This window comes from Syngnathus acus, chromosome 24 (assembly GCF_901709675.1).
Source record: "Syngnathus acus chromosome 24, fSynAcu1.2, whole genome shotgun sequence".
Taxonomy (NCBI): domain Eukaryota; kingdom Metazoa; phylum Chordata; class Actinopteri; order Syngnathiformes; family Syngnathidae; genus Syngnathus; species Syngnathus acus.
The window spans coordinates 2,957,466-2,975,877 of record NC_051108.1 but is presented as its reverse complement, the minus strand read 5'-3'; the positions used below and the strand labels follow the sequence as shown (position 1 = coordinate 2,975,877).

Here is an 18,412-nt window from a genome sequence, read left to right as displayed (position 1 = left end):
AAACCGCGACTTATAGTCCGAAAATTACGGTATATATAATATAACGCAAAACGGACTAATTTGTACATGGTAGAAATTTGAGTGATGGTCATGAGTTGAGGAAATATGATACTTTTGTTTGTGTCACAGTCAACAGAGGTACTAAATTATTTATCATTACAGCACAACACTGAAAGGCCACAAGACAAGAATTAAAGTACTGCAATTGTCTTTTTATTTGATTTGAGGACGCACGGTGGTTAGCACGTCTGCCGCAGTGTCTGAGTGGTTTTCTCCGTTCCAGTGTCGTCCAACATCTCCAAAACACATTTCTAAATGACTTTAAATTGTTCGTAGAGTAAATGTGAGTGTGAGTGGCCATGTATGAAAGAATCGGAGATGCTTACAATGCATATGTTAGCGTGCTTGTTGGTGACTGTTAGAAAAATACGGCATGTCGCGGCGGATTGACTGCCGAGAGACAGACAGCAAAGAGAGAGACAGCGAGCAGCTTGACAGCATGTAGGTGGTTGGTTATTGTCATCGTTCCGAGCAGCTTTTTGTTGACAACAAGGCCGACACTTGTATTCCTCCTCCCCCTCGCAGTCTGTCACGCTCACTGACATGTCTTTAAATAACATTAGCTGATTCTACATCTTTCACTTTTTCGATACCTTTGTCTTTCATTTGGTTTCCTCTCAACCATTTTATTTACTCAAAGATTTCAATTGCAAGTCGTGTGCATGCATCCAGAGAATAAAACTTATCCAGTGGTTATAGTAACAATTGTGGGAGCAGCCATTTAAAAATACTCCATGAGGAAATAATAATTTATATATATATATATATATATATATATTATATATATATATATTTTGTTTCGAACACTTACCTCAATGATAAGGTCTGGCTCTGAAGTGACTCTAATACCCTGTTCCTGCTGATCTATAGTGTAAGACACAGTGTACACCATGGTGCCTCCATATGCGGGTAGCTGGAAAAAAATATACAACAAAAAATGTAAACACGCTTTTCTTCTAAATTATAAGACAAAAAGAAGTCTGTGGGGGAAAAAAAGCAATGTGCTGAAATATCCCTCGAAAAAACTTTGGATTCCCAATTACCGTGCATTGTCTGTTTATTAACAGGATTTGCTGATTCTGCACTTTTGTTGGCCTGCCTACATTGGCGATGCCAATAACAGGAGAAATAATGTCTTGTAAATCCTAGCCATTAAGAAAACAAATATTTAATTACATGCTTTAATGCTTGATATTAAAATGCAGACACGGTGCACTGCTGGAGCATGAATATCATACAGCCCTCTGTCACTTTGAAGATAATTAGGATATGTTTGCATGTGAAGCATTAGAGCTCAGAATACCATATTTGAACTCAAAGTTCCAAAGTTGTAAAACCCGTGTAACCCAACTAGTGATTGATGTTTTGTCATTCACAAATCTTTATATACTGTATAAACGCAATAAGAGGATTTCTGTCAACGATACAGAATCGGCTTTACAGTAGATAGCACAACGCTGTGTCAGCATCATGGCGGAATTCATTCCTCTCTCTGCAACCTGAACCGTCATACAAGGGGGGTGAAGGCGTAAGACGGCCATAAAACCAGATAGAAAGGGACGATGTTGGGGATGAGCAAAAAAAAACTGCGCGGGAAAGTTGCAGGGGGGGGGTATAGAAGTGGATTTAATACCTCTATAAACCTCTTCCATCTTTTCCACTCATTCTTAGACCTGGAGGAGGAATCACCTATTTCACAGCTGAATGAAAACACACACACACTGTACTGATCATTTTATTGACTAACACTTATTCTCTATCTAACCCCATTTGCTGATTTGGACTCTGGACGGCAGTAAAATCATAGTTGAAAGGCATTGTAGAGCTAGCGTGAAGGGGTTGCATCATCTCCCTCACGATTAACCAACATGCCCTCCAGTATGGATGTACCATCTCATCAAATGGAGCCAGCACTTAATAGCGGTACTGTGAACGTACACAACACAAGACGACAAATTGGCTATTACCGTAATAGTGTGAATGCTGATACAAGACTATAAAACCGAAAACCCCCCCCAAAATATATATACCGTATTTTCCGGACTATAAGGCGCACCGGACTATAAGGCGCACCTTCAATGAATGGCCCATTTTCAAACTTTGTCCTTATATAAGGCGCACCGGACTATAAGGCGCACCATTAATGCATCATGTCAGATTTTTAATTCAAAGCAAATAATTCTCCATTTTATCTTTTTTTATTTCAACTTCAGACGCGACAAATTACTTTATCATCACAAAATAATGAGCCATAGTCTTTTTGATTCATGATTCATAGTCTTCAGCGGGCCACTTATGATTGATTTGATGACACAATGCTTTGGGCCAGTTTAAATTTAGGAATTTGGTCCATATATAAGGCGCACCGGACTATAAGGCGCACTTTCGGCTTTCTAGAAAATTTTAGGTTTTTAGGTGCGCCTTATAGTCCGGAAAATACGGTGTTGAGTATTTTTCCAGGAATTCTAAGCATGTAGAAGGAAAAGAGTATCCCGTTCAATGCTCAGAACTTTCTCAATTTCAGACATTGAATGCGGAAGGTAATCAAAGACTCTGCCATGGCAACCTAATGACCGAATCTCTGCACTGGGGAGAGGAAATAAAAGAGAGCCACCGTGGGGAGCAGAAAAGAGCAAGAAAAGCTGAAAGCATGGGGGCGAATGGAATTAGAGTGGACCGAAACAAAAGAACAATAGTGGCACTGACACACTGGCAGCTACAAAAGACATCAGCGCGATCCCCCTTGAGAGCTCACTAAGCCTGTTATTAACTCTGGTGACCGAAATAGAGAGGAAGAAGGTATCCTCCTTACGGTCAGAACCCCAATCAGAAAGTTCACATACGAGGAAAGCACGGCTAGTTGAAAAAAAGTATCTTTTTACATAAATGAACCCAACCGATATGGAATTGTAAAGCGTATGATTTTATCACTATGAGCACTTAATACCTGAGCAAGAGGAAGATCGTTAAGAACGCAGATGATGATTCAAAAAATGAGAAACAGTATTCTGACCTATATTTATTACGTCCGTACATCCTCGACATGTTTAGCAAAGAGACCTGAATGACAAAGCTTAATGCATTGGTGTCAAACTCAAGGCCCGGGGGCCAGATGCGGCCCTCCATCTAATTTTATGTGGCCCTCCAAGACAGATTTAGCATCAACTTTGTGTCATTACTAAAATTACAAATTGTCTTCACTTTAAAAAATATTTCGTATTTTTAAAATATCTGAACAGTTTTTACTAGTCTCTGATTTCAAAACTAGTTCACTTTGTTGTATATCGAAAATGTTGACATAATGACCCTTCCTGGGAAACAATGCGGCCCGTGTCAAAAATTAATTTGACACCACTGCCTTAATGTGAACCTTATAAAATTCATAAAATTAGTTTGTTGTGCTTAAATGTTTTGTTTGCTTGTTTACTCCACCATGACTGAAGTTGACAAATTCGGGACTTCAATATGAAGTTGTAAAAAGTATTCCTATAATTATATGATATCGACTACATCAAACCAGAGATCCCATAATTCTCCTAGACTGTATATGCTGTTGTATTATGTTTCAGTGATGAATATATTTTTGAATAGTATCGGGAGTAACGATTTATTTTTCCATGGGGACCATAGGACTGACGTGCACACATTTTACAGACACACAAATGCGTGTGTGAGACAGCAAATTATTCGGCTGACAAAAAGCGGCACAAATCTAAAGTGATTGATGTAAGGCCGGCATTTCAGCCATGTAAGTGGTGAAAAAATGAAGAAGGAATGAGAGGAGAAAAGAAAGTGGAATGGGGCAAATCCATCTCATGCCATCGTGAGCAGATTGGGAGTGACGCGCACACCAATGTCTCACACATCCATTCTCTTCAAGCTGGCGACGGCTTGCGATCCTGGCAGATAAACATTTTCTCACATGGGAAAAAAAAAAAGAAGTGATTTCATTTATCAAACTGATATGTCACAGGGACACAAACAGGAGCATGGTTCTGCCTTGCGTTTGCCTTGTTATTGGACAAGGCACCATGCAGGGAAGATAAATTTGATCAAAACAGTCACACTAACTTTAAATACTCTGACACGAAAGGCAATGTTGGGTTTTTTGCAGAGTTTATATTCAGTGAGGATCCATTTGGTTTGTCTCCATCTGTCACTCCTTTCCCAACAAGTGTCTGTCCTCATTCCTGCTTTTCCGCCTTTATTTGGAGTGACAGCAAATGTGTGAGTTTACAAGGTGGATGGAAGCAATTACCGTATTTTCCGCACTATAAGGCGCACCTAAAAAGCTCCAATTTTCTCAAAAGCCGACATTGTGCCTTATAATCCGGTGCGCCTTATATATGGACCAATGTCGATTCGTGGATGAGGACTAATTTATTAAAGTAAGCTTTACAAGGTGGACGGAAGCAATTACCGTATTTTCCGCACTATAAGGCGCACCTAAAAATTCCCAATTTTCTCAAAAGCCGACAGTGCGCCTTATAATCCGGTGCGCTTTATATATGGACCAATATGGATTCGTGGATGAGGACTAATTTATTAAAGTAAGCTTTACATGTTTGTGTGTTGTGTGATATTAACGTTTCAGCAACGTTGAGTTATTGATATATTGTTTTCACTATTTCGAGTGTTACTATATTGTGATTGCATTAACGTTTGAGCAACGTTGAGTTATTTATTCTATGCGCCTTATAATCCGGCGCGCCTTATATACGAACAAAGTTTTAAAATGTGCCATTCATTGAAGGTGCGCCTCATAATCCGGTGCGCCTTATAGTGCGGAAAATACGGTAGTCTACTTGACTACTGTTTAGCCAGTGATGGTGTGATGTCATCAGCAGCCATTGTTTCTGACAAATAAGCATTCTTGTGAATGAGCACTTCTTGGACCCAGACAAGCAATAAAATACCCAACATGCTTTCTGGACCAATAAGCATCCACTAAGCGCGCCGACGGGCCAATGAGCATCCTCGACTGGAACGACACAGCAGGTCATGCATGAATTGAGGGAATTGTCACGCATATACTTAGACGGCCACGGCTAGCTTGTCATTACACGAGTCACTTCAAATGACACGCTCGAAAGTAACGGGACTACGTTGTGTGTGTGTGTGTGTGTGTGTCAAGTCAGAGTATCTCTGTAACACGATCCTTGACTGAAGCAGATAATCACTTTTTCATAGCGTGTACACACAGACAGAGCAGACAGCGCCATTTGTTTCTCATGTTCAGATGCATCAGTTCTGCTTTCGATGCCTCGAAAAGACAATTATCGGACTGATAAGGGTTTGAGTATTTGTATGCTTTTATCCCTTGAAAGTGCAGTACAGCCGCTTGCAGTTGAGAAGATGTTTTATTTCCAATGATATATACACAATCTGAACACACACAGCTCGAAGACAATGGAAGACAAATGACTCCGAATCCATAATAGCCCCCAGGTTCCCCCAATGGGATAGATTAAACTTCACTCCACAACTCTTCAACTCTCACAATTCTTAGTGATTGATTTGAAGTTTCTTATATGTGTCTGGATTCTTCTTTTCTTTATTGGGTTGTTATTCTCTTCCTTGTTGACGATTGTTTTGGTGGCTGTGTGACGTCAAAAGATTTTTGTAGCTCAGGGGTGAGGATCTTTTTTTTTTTTTTAGGATTTCAAAAGTGTTTTAAGTGTCATTGAAACTTCCCAAAGGTTTGCAGGCTGAATCTTGGACAGTTTACTATTCGGAAACTCCAAAAGAATTCCAAATCTGCGTGCAAAACGAAGAAAGCTTATTTTGAAGTTCAACAAGCCAAACGATATTTATTCTAAAAAAAGACAGAGAAGATGAGCGGGCTTAAGATCAGAAAGAACTGAGAGGAGATTCGAGAGGCACAGGAGTCGAGAAAATGGGCGTCCTGGAGAGAGACGAGGGGGGCCCACAAAACGAAACCGGGATGGTCGGGGGAACGAAGAAGTACAGACAACTAAATGAAATGACAAGCCGGGAGCCCGCGGGCGGCGAAGTAATGAAATGCAGTCGGCAGTCTCTTCCTCCGAGCTATGACATCACAGGCTGTGGAAGAACAGCTCCGCTTCACAAGTACGGACTCTGGCTATTTGCCAGCGCAAGTGTTACGAGTCTAATCATGTCTCCATTTGACAAAACATTCTCTCACCTTGTTTCCCAAATACGAGTCAGGTGTATTCCAGTAGTAAGCAGAGCCAAGGCTTTCCACAACATCTGCATGGTGGACACTTAGATATTGAGGTGTCACTCTGTGAATGGGCCACACGATTCGTCCAGAATCTCCGCTCAAGTACCAACCAGTCAGTGTGCTCTCCTGTATTAAAAAAAAAAAAAAGATGTAATAATACCGTAATTTTCGGACTATAAGTCGCGGTTTTTTTTCATAGTTTGGGTGGGGGGGCGACTTATACTCAGGAGCGACTTATATACATATATATGGGTTTTTTTCACTTTTTTGGGCATTTTATGGCTGGTGCGACTTATACTCCGGTGCGACTTATAGTCCGAAAATTACGGTATATGGAAGACTTATTGGGCCTTGAAAGTTCCGTACTGATGTGTTTGGGTGTGAAGAACATGTCAGCCACACATCGGTCGTGCAATTAACCTGACCTTGGCTTCCCCTTTGGAACACGCGTTCACTATCAGTGTCTAAATCGAAGCTGCCATGCTGTCAACGTTCCCCTCGTCCCATCACCGCCTGTCAGTCAGACTGTTTTCTTCCTTTCGCCTCTCGTTCCGTCTCGTTTTTTTTTCCTGGTTTCTCTTAGGTGCTCTTCCTGAATTGACACCGTCCAGCTTGGTCAACTGACGGGTGAAAACGGGTTCATCCCTTTCTCCAGTTCCTCTTTATATTCCTTTTTCTGTGTAATAATAACTTCACTTATCTTACTTAGCAGCTGTCTGTGTCTGCACTTGGATCCTAAACCGCCGTTTAGCACCCGCCGCGGATTCCACCGCCTCCTCCCACCCGAGTATAGAACAATGTTTGCTTGTGAAAGGCAGATAATCCTAATCATAGTTTGTGTGCCATTTCTTACATTCTGATAAACCCACGTGGAGGCAGAGCACTGGCTCACTACGCCCATGCAAGAACATTTCTCGCAGCCGCGGGGATTGTCGCGCTGGAGATTGTAGAAGCCGAGTTTGCAGCGGCCGCAATTTGCTCCTTCCACATTCTCCTGTTGGAAAAAAAAAAAAGACAATGAGGACGTAAGCAGAAAAGAAATGACATCCTATTTTTCCTCCCATGACTTTTTTATGTTTGCATTGTGCCACTGTGTCGAATAGAAACTGACACACTGTAATGGATAGTCTTGATAGTTCTTATTTGTGTGTGTGTGTGTGTGTGTAGTGTGTTTGACCTTGCACAAGCAGGGTGAAGTACACGGGTCATTGTTGCTGCTTCCCTCAACGCTGCAGTTACACGGCTGACAGTCAGGGTAGTCCTTATAACCAATTGCACATCTGAAGACAAATGGATTTAATAACACCAAAGATGAACATGATGAGTATTAAAAAAAAAAAAGCGTAAACTATAGATAAACAGCTGACCTTGCAAAACAGAGGAGACATTACGAATAATTAAGTGCCAACAGAAAATTGGCTGTTAAAAATGAGTTGACGACGCTGCTTATTTTACAGGCTTTAATTGTTGGTTTACATGAAGATTATATGATTTAAGGTGACGGAATAAATTTGACCGCATGAGTAAAATAATGCTACAAAAGAAATGAAAATCAGCTTTTATTTAGTGAGCTTAAAAGGTGGTCTCAATTGCAGCTTGTTGGTAAATCATTCCAAGTTTTAATGAAAACTTTGAAGGCAATTTCCAAAGACTAATTGGAACAGACAACAGCTGAAAGGTTCAGCTCACCTGTCACTATCTGTGTGTGTCTGTGTGTGTGTGTGTGTGTGTTACCTGTCACATCGCAGGCCGCCAAAGCCTTCCTTACAACGGCATGACCCTGGTGGCTGGGCTGTCAGTCAGACACACAGACGCAAACACAAGCACACACATATTTTTAAAAACAAGCGTGTAAGGGTGAAGTTGTTCTTTCTCTGAAGTGTCTGCGGCTTGTAAAAAAAATTACAAACCTGAAAAATCACAGTTTGGCCTAGAATTTATAGATTTTTTTTCAATAATCATTTTCTTGTGAAAGAATTTTTTCTTCATTTCTTAAATATTTAACCAATTTGATTGAATTTTGCTATCAAAGAAAATGTGGACTTCTTGTAATTTTTCATGAAACCATGAAAACATCCCAATAGAAATGCTTTCACTTAACTTGAGTCTTTTTTTTTTAAATCACACACTGCACATTCACAACATGATTAAGAATAAAATATTATAAATGAACCAACAGATGTTTTTTTTCCAGGGGATTTTTTTTTTTTCTTTTACTTACAAGACGTCGCCTTGCTTGCATCCTCAATACAAGTTAGACCAATCGAACCATGCGAGTCACATGAGCAAGGAATGCAAGGCTCGTCATCCTCGGCGTCCACCTCGACAGAACAAAAACAATGAATATGAAGTCATTGACTCACATAAGCTAATGTTGAAATTCGACTTTACTTACTCCTGCAGGTCTGTAATAGCCGGTAACGCAGGTCTGGCAGTTGATGCCATCCGTGTTGTCACGGCATGAAATACACACCCCGCCGCCTCGGTACTGACCTTGGACATCCAGGCTGAGCGAAAGGTCAGCTACAGTCTGATTAAAGTAGCATTCGTCAGCCTTCCCGTGGCAGTTACATTCTAAAAGTAAGAACAGAAGTTATTAACACTTTTTCTTTTAGGCATTATAAACAACACGGAAGGATGATTTGTTCATTCTAAAAAGTTGGGTCTCGGGAAAGGCTGCTCGCAAGCGGAACAATTTTGCTTGTCGTCTATTTCTGGAAATATGTCTTATTGATTTTGTATATGCTTAGTCACTATCAATCCACACATTTCCACAAACTCTCTTCATTGATTTGTTGTTGGTGCATTCAAAGATTTAATGATCCAAAAAGAGGAACATTTTTATGTGCAAGACTAAAAGGATAGTAGTTTTCACGGTTCGGTTCGGTTCATCGGCTGGAACGTCATTATAGGGTTGAACTTTCAAGCAATGCACTGGGAATGGTTAGCAACCCTTCCAAGGATGTCCCCACTTCTAAATTAGCTGTGATAGGGTCCAGCTCACCCATGACCCTAATCAGGACAAGCACTGTAGAACATTGTTGAATGGATGTAAAGACTACCACTGATTTCCATGCATATGTGTTTTTTTTCATTAGCTTCCAACCAGCAGTCCCTCTGGAACGGTAATGTGGTCGATAAAGCGCAAAGTGTTAGAGAGAAAAAAAAAAGCAAAGCAAGCAAAAAAAAAAGTTAATGTTTCAAATACATGACAAGTACTAAACGTGTCTTAAATGTGTAATTTGACCTTTGACCTCCTCTCCTCACCCATGCACTTCTGTTCGGATTGACAAATTCTTTTGATCGTATGATTATGTTGGAACGTTGACTAGAATCATTTGTTAAAACCTTCTACCTTCCCTTGACTCGTTGAAACTTTCCACATTCCCTTTTCCAAATGACGTGGAAACATTCTTGCTGAGTTATCTAAAAATGCTCCACTGATATCTGTTTTCCACAACCTTGTAAAACAAATCGCTAAGACCCTCTGCACTGATCATGATCACCCTGGTTTTCTCCACTTGCAAGCGTAAAATGGGCAAACTGTCTCACGTGTGGTTCTTGCATAAAAGGTAGAGTGAGGAAAACAACTTCTGTGTGGAGTTGGCTTCTACATGAATGCAGACATCAGAGATGATTAGCAGGCTCGCACTGCATATTCAATAAGGCAATGATGGAATAATAGCAAAGGGGAAGAGAACGGCCGGTTTGATCTCGAGATCGATGGAGGACCACGCTCTGGGTTTGATCTCGCGCTTGGCACCGATGCGGTGTTAAGATGCCGCCAGATTATTACATCTGGCAATAGCATCTCTTGTACGCCGGCATCCCCGTGGGCTGCCATTCAACAGCTCCCCCCCCCCACACAGCATTTGATCACTTCTCAAAAGGATTGGAAAGGTGATGACACAATGCACTTGATTGTTTCTTTTCATATTGTGATCAGTCAGTGTTTAACTGATCAGCGGTGCTGTCAGAAGGAGTTGGTGAAAAGTTGGATCATATTTATATATTGAATTGGTTTCATTTTCTGATAAATGAAGTCACTAATATTGAATCGGGAATCATTTCCATGGCGGTAGTTAGATATAATTGCTGCTAGAATTATGATGAGGTTCTTGGAAAAATGTATCATAAATTCCATTTTTTTTTTGCCTGCCATGATCAACTGACCAAATGTGTAAAAAAAAAAAAAGATACCATGAAAAAAAACCTTTCGTTTCAACTTACTCTCACAAATATGTCGAATGACGAAGGTGCCGGCCATCCAGGCTTGTTGGTGGTAACCAGGGCAACAACGATCGCAGCTCTCGCCGCATGTGTTGTGTTCACATTCGCAGCTAAACTTCTGCATAAGAAATCAAATCTTAAAATATAGCAACAAAGATTTTATGTTGATTGTGATATTTAGAAGAATCTCAGCATCAGGTATCTTCATCCAGCAAATAAAAATGCGGCTTCATGTGGCTCAACTAAATGTTCAAATAGACGTCTGCAAAATGTAATTACGGGAATCTGTAAGTGGCCTATCAAATAATAATGTATTCACAAGGGAGAGCAATAAAAAGGTCTTGTGTTCCTTTCCACATTATCAGCTGGTAACAAATGGCTTCACTAGCACCTTCCTGAGAGGAAAGAAATCATAACACAGTTGGGGGACCATACTCGAATGGACGACATCTGCCAATTTGGAGGCTTACTAATTCAATTTAGTACTTGCTGTAAATTGGTCGATGAGGAGAAGCTTCCAGATTGAAACGAGTACAATAGCACAACGCGGAGCCAAGTTTGGTTAGTTTGGCATGACTGGGTATCCCCCTCACTTTTATCGGAGGCAAAACGCTGCAGCTTTTTTGGCTTCGGCTTGCTTTTTATGCTGAGCGCGCTTCCTAACAGATGTTCCGCGGAAAATCAGTGACAAATCAGCTCGCAGGTCTCAATCGGATCTGCCCTCTCAACATCTGCCCGGGCCTTAATTGCGACGATGGGTGACCGTGGAGAACGCAGGTGTCAAACTCAAGGCCCGGGGGCCCAGATACGGCCCGCCATATCATTTTATGTGGCCCGCAAAGACAAATTGTGCGAGAAATTCGTGTGTCATTACTAGAATTGCAAATTGTCTTCACTTTTAATATCCTTTTTTTTTTTTTAAATATTTGACCAGTTTTTACTCATCTGATTTGAAATTGAGTTATTTGTCAGTTTGTTTTGTCGCTTTTACTGTATATAATATGAGGAGCTCATACATTTATTTGGGTCATAATGGCCCTCCGAAAGAAGCTATGACTACAATGCGGCCCGTGAAAAAAATGAGTTTGACACCCTTGGTGTAGAAGAATTAAATATCTCACCAAAAAATCAGTCAAGCTGTATTGGAAAAGAAAATAAGAATAGAAAATAATTGCTTGGATGTAATGAATAATGAAATACGGGTCAGCGGTTCATGGAGCTGTTTTTAAGCGGGAGATGTGGGACTAAGGCAAGAAAACTACGGCAATATAAAATATAGCCTATTAAAATATAACTGTCTAGTGATGATTAAATCATTTTAAAATATTCCCCAATAATTAACTGTAATGCTAGTTATGCATTCTGTGATGGAAATTAATTCAGTACATTTTATGTATAAATTAATCATAATTAATTATGGACCAATGCATAAAAATTTGAATATATGCATTGATCGCCCCCCCCCCCCCCCCCTCCCCTTAGGGATATATTTCTCTATGATAAAACTGTGGTGAAAAATTCTCAAATAAACTGGAACTGCATAACATCAGATGAATTCAATGACCTCATCGTCTTGCGAGCGAGAGAGTGTAACATAACCGTCACATGAGGCCTGAGGATACACACACAGGTCAAGAGGCCATAAATCGTGAAAGATCAGGTGTCTACTTTCAAACACTCTTTTGAAATGACGTGCCAGACAACACCTGAGTCCCCTGTGGGAATAAAAAGTTTTTTTTCTTGACATGTGAAGGAGAGGTTTACCTTGGTAATTCTGTTGAGTGGACAGGCCTTGGCGTGACCGTAACAGATGCACATCCCTCCCACTGAAATATCCTTAATGGAATAATAGTACTGAGGAGGAACAACATTAGAACATTCATAAATATGAGGACATTCAAATGATTTGTTTTCAGTCTCTCACCCGTCTCGTTACGATAGCGTCGATATCTTTGGGGTCGCGCAGTGTCAGCGTCATGAGGTCGGCGTTGAGCGTTCTGATCCTCTGAAGCACCAGTCGGATGTAGCGGGCCGAGGTGAAGTTAAGCAGGGTCGAGGACGGGTCATCCGCGCTGGGACGGCCATTGATTAAAGAGGTGTGGATCTATGGAAGGCAAAGATTATTTATTTATGTATTAGCACCGTTTTCATAATTCTAAATATATGGTATTTTTTTTATTTTATTGATGTCCATTAAGAGCATTGTCAACAACATACTTTTGTCAGCCCATCTTACTAATGTGGCCAAAAACAACATTTGGCATCTGTCAAAAAATCGTCAATTTTGCCAAAGGTGTGTGTGTGTGTGTGTGTGTGTGTGTGTGTGTGTGTGTGTGTGTGTGTGTGTGTGTGTGTGTGTGTGTGTGTGTGTGTGTGTGTGTGTGTGTGTGTGTGTGTGTGTGTGTGTGTGTGTGTGTGTGTGTGTGTGTGTGTGTGTGGTGTGTGTGTGTGTGTGTGTGTGTGTGTGTGTGTGTGTGTGTGTGTGGCAATGAGAGAAATGGGGCGGGGGGGTACTTGATGGGTGCAAGCTGCACACTTGGAAGATTGCTGTGTAGGTGTGAACGTGTTATGAGTGACAGTGTGCGTGCGTGTGTGTGTGTGTGTGTCTGTGTGTGTGTGTGTGTGTGTGTGTGTGACTCATTATAGTTGCACTGTGATCAGACGGCTCGGGAGCTGTCAACCACAAGCATGCACGCACACACTCGGCACATTCAGACTCCTCCGTTACTTGCGGCTCTTGACATCTCTTCGCTCACACACACACACACCCTCCCCTCCAGTGTTCTCCCACAGGACACACACACAAACACACATGTACAGGATAAACACACACACACATGGGGAAATGTGCACACGTATCCAGACAGGCAAATACAATTAGAGGCCCGTGTTGCAAATGTGTGTGTGTGTGCATCCTGAAGCCTTCAGTTCCTTAATGTCAGTTATTATTCCACTTTTACATCGCACATAATTACAGCAAGACAATTCTAAACATCTTTTTTATATACATATAAATAAGCAACCACTGTCGTCAGAAGTATTTTACTTATGTACAATCTAACGTTGTCTGAAATAACCATTTTAGTTATCACACTGAATTTATTTTTTTTAAATGTCCTCCGCCTGACCTGCTCGGGAAAACAAAGACAATTATTTCATTTAGTAATCTATTTGTGAATGCTAATCTTTCATCCCCTTAAGATGATCACTACAATGTAATCCATATACCTCGCCGTTCTCCAAAGGGTGAATCTTAGAATAAAAAGATGTGCAGATAACTTCATCATCTCTGGTGTATGATGGAGGTCCCGTCCTCGGATTCATGTTAAACCTGGTTAGACACTCGGTATCTGTGAGAGCGAAGAACTGCCACGGTTCAAAGGTCTCGCCATCTATTGAACGCTCCAAGATCCAGTTACCTGCAGAAGGAAATATTTTCAAGATATTCATTGTATTCCCAAGGCAATGACGATATATGCTGAATATGAACTTTTTAATGTGCTTCCCCGTAAATCTTTTTGTGGTCCAAAATAGTGCTTTTTAAATAATGATGATGCAATGCAACGCTTACCCGGGCGAGGCGAGTTGGCAGCCTTAATGATCACGTAGGCTATCTGAAAAACCTGAAAATATAAAGATTAATGATGTTTTAAGCATACTTGTGTTTACATATGGATGATGATTACAGATATGCCTCACTTAAGAAAACGGGGGAAGCCCAATAACCATTTCTACACCACATAAATGCTTTCGATTAAGGATGTAATATTTTCTCTAAGGTCCACTGGTGTTGGAAAAATTTAGTCATAAAATGCTCATTCAATGTTGTCAACATAAGTACCGTATTTTCCGGACTATAAGGCGCACCGGACTATAAGGCACACCATTAATGCAGCATGTCAGATTTTTAATCCAAATCAAAACATTCTCCATTTTATCTTTTTTATTTCAACTTCAGATGCAACAAATGACTTTATAATCACAAAATAATGAGCCATAGTCTTTTTGATTCATGATTCATAGTCTTCAGCGGGCCACTTATGATTGATTTCATGACACAATGCTTCGGGACAGTTTAAATTTAGGAATTTGGCCCATATATAAGGCGCACCGGACTATAAGGCGCACTGTCGGCTTTTGAGAAGATTTTAGGTTTTTAGGTGCGCCTTATAGTCCGGAAAATACGATAGGTTAATACACAACAGTCTAAACTCAATTCAATGAGAGTCATCTTTTGATGTGGGCAGCAGTATCACATTGCAGTGGTGCAAGCAGTGTGTGTGTGTGTGTGTGTGTTACATTTCAGAGTAAGCTGATAGCAGTTACTCATACAACGTACAAAAGAGAGATTTTCACATGTGCTGTATTCATATCAGAGTAAGCTTTGATTCATTTCCAAGTCCATGAATTAACATGGCGTCAACACGTTAATGATTTATTTCTCCAAAATATTCAAATGAAAAATAAATTATCATTAAAAGTGCTACTGTGGACGGATTGAATTGTACAGGTATTCGATACCATTTTTAATCTACCAAAAACATTAAGATATATTTATTTACAAAATCAAGACAAGTAAAAACTAACCATCAAACATGTTTGGGCCAAACTAAAACTAAAAAAAATTGTCTGGCTTTCTCCTCCAACATCAGTGACATGGGACCTTAAAAATGTTCTCTTGGAAGAATGGACATAAAAAAAGATTGCATACTCGAACGTCCTGTACAAAGTTTTCCCCAAATACAGATAACTGCTTTGACAAAACCTCACATCTGGATTCTCCAAAAACAACAAATTTGCTCATATTCAGATGACAATCCAGCAATCGTTTCATTATCACAAAGCATTCAAAAGATTTAACCACAGCTAAAAGTGGTGCCAAACGAGCTCTTTCAAGGATTTCTTTTACTCCTCCAGCTGACCATTTAAGGCCTTCATCCAGTGTTTTAGGGTAGCCTGCCATTAAACAAACTGTAAGGAATACATGTTATGTCTCTAAGCTTCGGACAAACAATTTCGGACGAGGAACAGATGTTGTTTACATACCACTGATGGACACACGATAGTGAAAATCCGAATTAATCGTTAAAAGGAGTTAATTATGAGACTGAGAACGGTTATGCAAGCAAAGTCAGTTCTGGGATGCTAACATAAAAAAACAAGAGACAAACTGACAGGTGCATCTGCCACAAGACAAGCCCTCGAAATTTACAGTCACTGGAAATGTGTTAACATCTCACTGGACTAATAAAGGCGTTTCTGGCCCGCTTCTTGACGCAGCCAATTTTATTCCTTGGCAAAGTTGCAGGCAAGGAAGTAGCAGATATTCACCATGGAGTCGTCTTATTGCAACGTTTCTGCACAAAGACATTTCGAATGTTGCAGTACTGTGTGGAAAAAATTCAAATAGGGTTCTGAAACTGGTTTTATTAGTTTTTTCTGCTTTAGTAATGAAGAGATTGCAGAAGAGCAAAGTGCGTATTGTGGTATTCATAATGTGTGGATATTAAAAGTACTTTGATTGACAGCTGCTTTCGCAATCCCGATCGCTCTGAAAGCTTCAGCTCCCGCCTTCCGCCAATCAGTGTATCATTAAACCACATTCATCAAACTGTCCACGAATCATTTCCATAATAACTGCAATTTACCAGAATTGTGAAGTGGTTCAAAATTTCACAAAAATGTTAATAGCGATGTTATAAAGGAAAGTAATGACTTGATTTAAGCAGTCTTAGAAAAGTTGCGGCTGTTGATATTATAGACAGAAAACCCTTTTTTGGTCCACATTTCATCATCTCCTTATTTTTCCTTGCCCTCCTGGGAGTTTAAGATCAGGGGATGTTTGGGAATAATTGTCCATTTTTTGGATATGTGAAGCCCTTTGAGACTTGCCTGTGATTTAGGGCTATATAAATAAACTTGACTTGACTTGACTTGATCTAACATCCATCTAAATTAACAATATCCGGCACATATTTGCACCCAGGAGCATGAGCTCAAATATGACTCAGAAAAATGTGGCCTTTTAAAAATAAGTTGGCTCAGAAGGTGGTCGCCAAGAGAAAGAACATCTCTAGCATTAAAAAGCTCTTAAAGAACCCGCACTGTGAATGGAGATGATTATTATCGTCGAGCCCGCACTCAACTTTTATAATCGATTGTCAATCTGTGGCACTCTATGGAAGCTTGACTAGGACAATAGAGGTACATGACCTGGTTTTAAAAGCTCTTTTGAAAATAACCCCAACTTCCAAAGAGCTAAATGGGTATTGTCAGCGATACAATTTCCATCCAGAGATGATGGAGTCCCAAATGTGATTTGATTTCATGCTGACATTGCAGTTTGGCTTCTTTTGTACCTGTTTCAAGTCCAACGTGATCGTCACATGGTGGTACTCCCTTCCATTCTTGATGGATGGACTTTGCCACCAACGGTTGGTCCCATCAATAGCATATTCGATCGGGTGGCGCTCTGTTGACAAACATAGCAGTAGTCCTCCAGAAATTTGTTTTGGGAAAATACAAGATGGAGAGTCTCTCTTACCAAATGGTTTTGCGCTGTTCTGATTGCAGACTCGACATTGTGGGTTTCTTATAGGCTGACCTGGTACATGTTCTACTAGTTTACAGAACATCTCCGGCCCAGATAGACCACATGTAGCGTTGGCTGTAATATTCGCCATGGTCGCCAAGTTCAAAACAGCCGGGAATAAACCTAGAATGAAAAAATTACAAATACAGCAAATATTTACCGTATTTTCCGCACTATAAGGCGCACCAGATTATAAGGCGCACCTTCAATGAATGGCCCATTTTAAAACTTTGGACACGCCTGCTGTAGTGGCTCAATATTGGTCCATATATAAGGCGCACCGTCGGCTTTTCAGAAAATTGGAGGTTTTTAGGTGCACCTTATAGTGCGGAAAATACGGTATATATTTATATATATTCAATTCTCAACATGTGACGGTCTGGCAAACATCAGACACACATACCGAACATGAGAAGCATGAAATGTCAAATATCCGAGTCTGGTCCGAGCGGGACGAGTCATTTTTCAACAGGTGCACTACCACGAAAATATAAACACAGATACATAGAAATGTAAAAAAAAGAAAAACGTGTGAACCAGAAATGGAGTGCGTGTGTGTCCAGATGAGAGCAGCTGTTGGAGCAGATGTCAAATATTGTCGAACTGTGAAGAACATTGGAGACATCCAAATAATCTTTTCGAAATGTTCTCACACGCATCATCTTTGATATTATGTCCAATAAAAACTCAGTGCTACTGTTAATGGAAAATATTTAACAACAAAATAGATGATAACTAGATGCTAAATTTACTAATTTAATGTTCTTTCTTTCTTGGGGCATCAAATTGACTGGGCCTTCCAGATTTTCTTAGAAGACATTTTGTCATCAATTACTTTAATTGCCTGGAAAATTGGTCGACCAGCCAAAACATCCTCAGGGAATTTTAGTGAATACTTAATGGCTTGGTGATGACTCATCCCGATTTGGTCGTGGGTTACATGGGTGATGAAAAGAGAGCAAAACAATGGACGCAGGGATCGGATTTCAAATCCTTCTGCCTTCAGGTTCTTCGTTTTTGTCTCGCTGCCCTCAAGACCAAAGAAACTTGCCTGTGTGTTACTCCGTGTAAAATATGCGCCTTGGCTCAATAAAGGTTGGGAAACACTGGACTAGAGAATAGTGAGCCAGGGAACTTGATCAATATCGTCACTAAAACAAGACAGTAGTAATGGAGATCAATCCACATTAAAGCCGAAAATGTCCCCAAGGTTTCTTTATTACAATGTGCAGGGAAACGATGTTTGCTGCTTCTGTCATGAGAGAAGATGAGTCTTCATAGTGTGTGTGTCCCACTGTGTGTGTTTGTGTGTGTGTGATGGATGT

The 18,412-nt window shown here is 40.4% G+C and overlaps 1 protein-coding gene across 9 annotated transcripts in view; it reads right to left on the bottom strand.

Moving 5' to 3' along the window:
* lama2 (laminin, alpha 2) overlaps positions 1-18,412 on the bottom strand; it is a 68,091-nt gene that overhangs the window by 39,025 nt on the left and 10,654 nt on the right. For all 9 annotated transcript variants that reach the window (XM_037245369.1, XM_037245373.1, XM_037245372.1 and 6 more), the window contains exons 2-15: positions 17,040-17,210; positions 16,855-16,967; positions 14,067-14,118; positions 13,724-13,914; positions 12,420-12,599; positions 12,260-12,349; positions 10,496-10,613; positions 8,661-8,839; positions 8,487-8,586; positions 8,000-8,057; positions 7,443-7,545; positions 7,119-7,259; positions 6,227-6,391; positions 872-973 (exon numbers count right to left, since the gene is read on the bottom strand). In XM_037245369.1, coding sequence (XP_037101264.1) covers positions 872-973; positions 6,227-6,391; positions 7,119-7,259; positions 7,443-7,545; positions 8,000-8,057; positions 8,487-8,586; positions 8,661-8,839; positions 10,496-10,613; positions 12,260-12,349; positions 12,420-12,599; positions 13,724-13,914; positions 14,067-14,118; positions 16,855-16,967; positions 17,040-17,210 — 1,763 coding nt within the window. The remainder of the gene's footprint in view (positions 1-871; positions 974-6,226; positions 6,392-7,118; positions 7,260-7,442; positions 7,546-7,999; positions 8,058-8,486; positions 8,587-8,660; positions 8,840-10,495; positions 10,614-12,259; positions 12,350-12,419; positions 12,600-13,723; positions 13,915-14,066; positions 14,119-16,854; positions 16,968-17,039; positions 17,211-18,412) is intronic.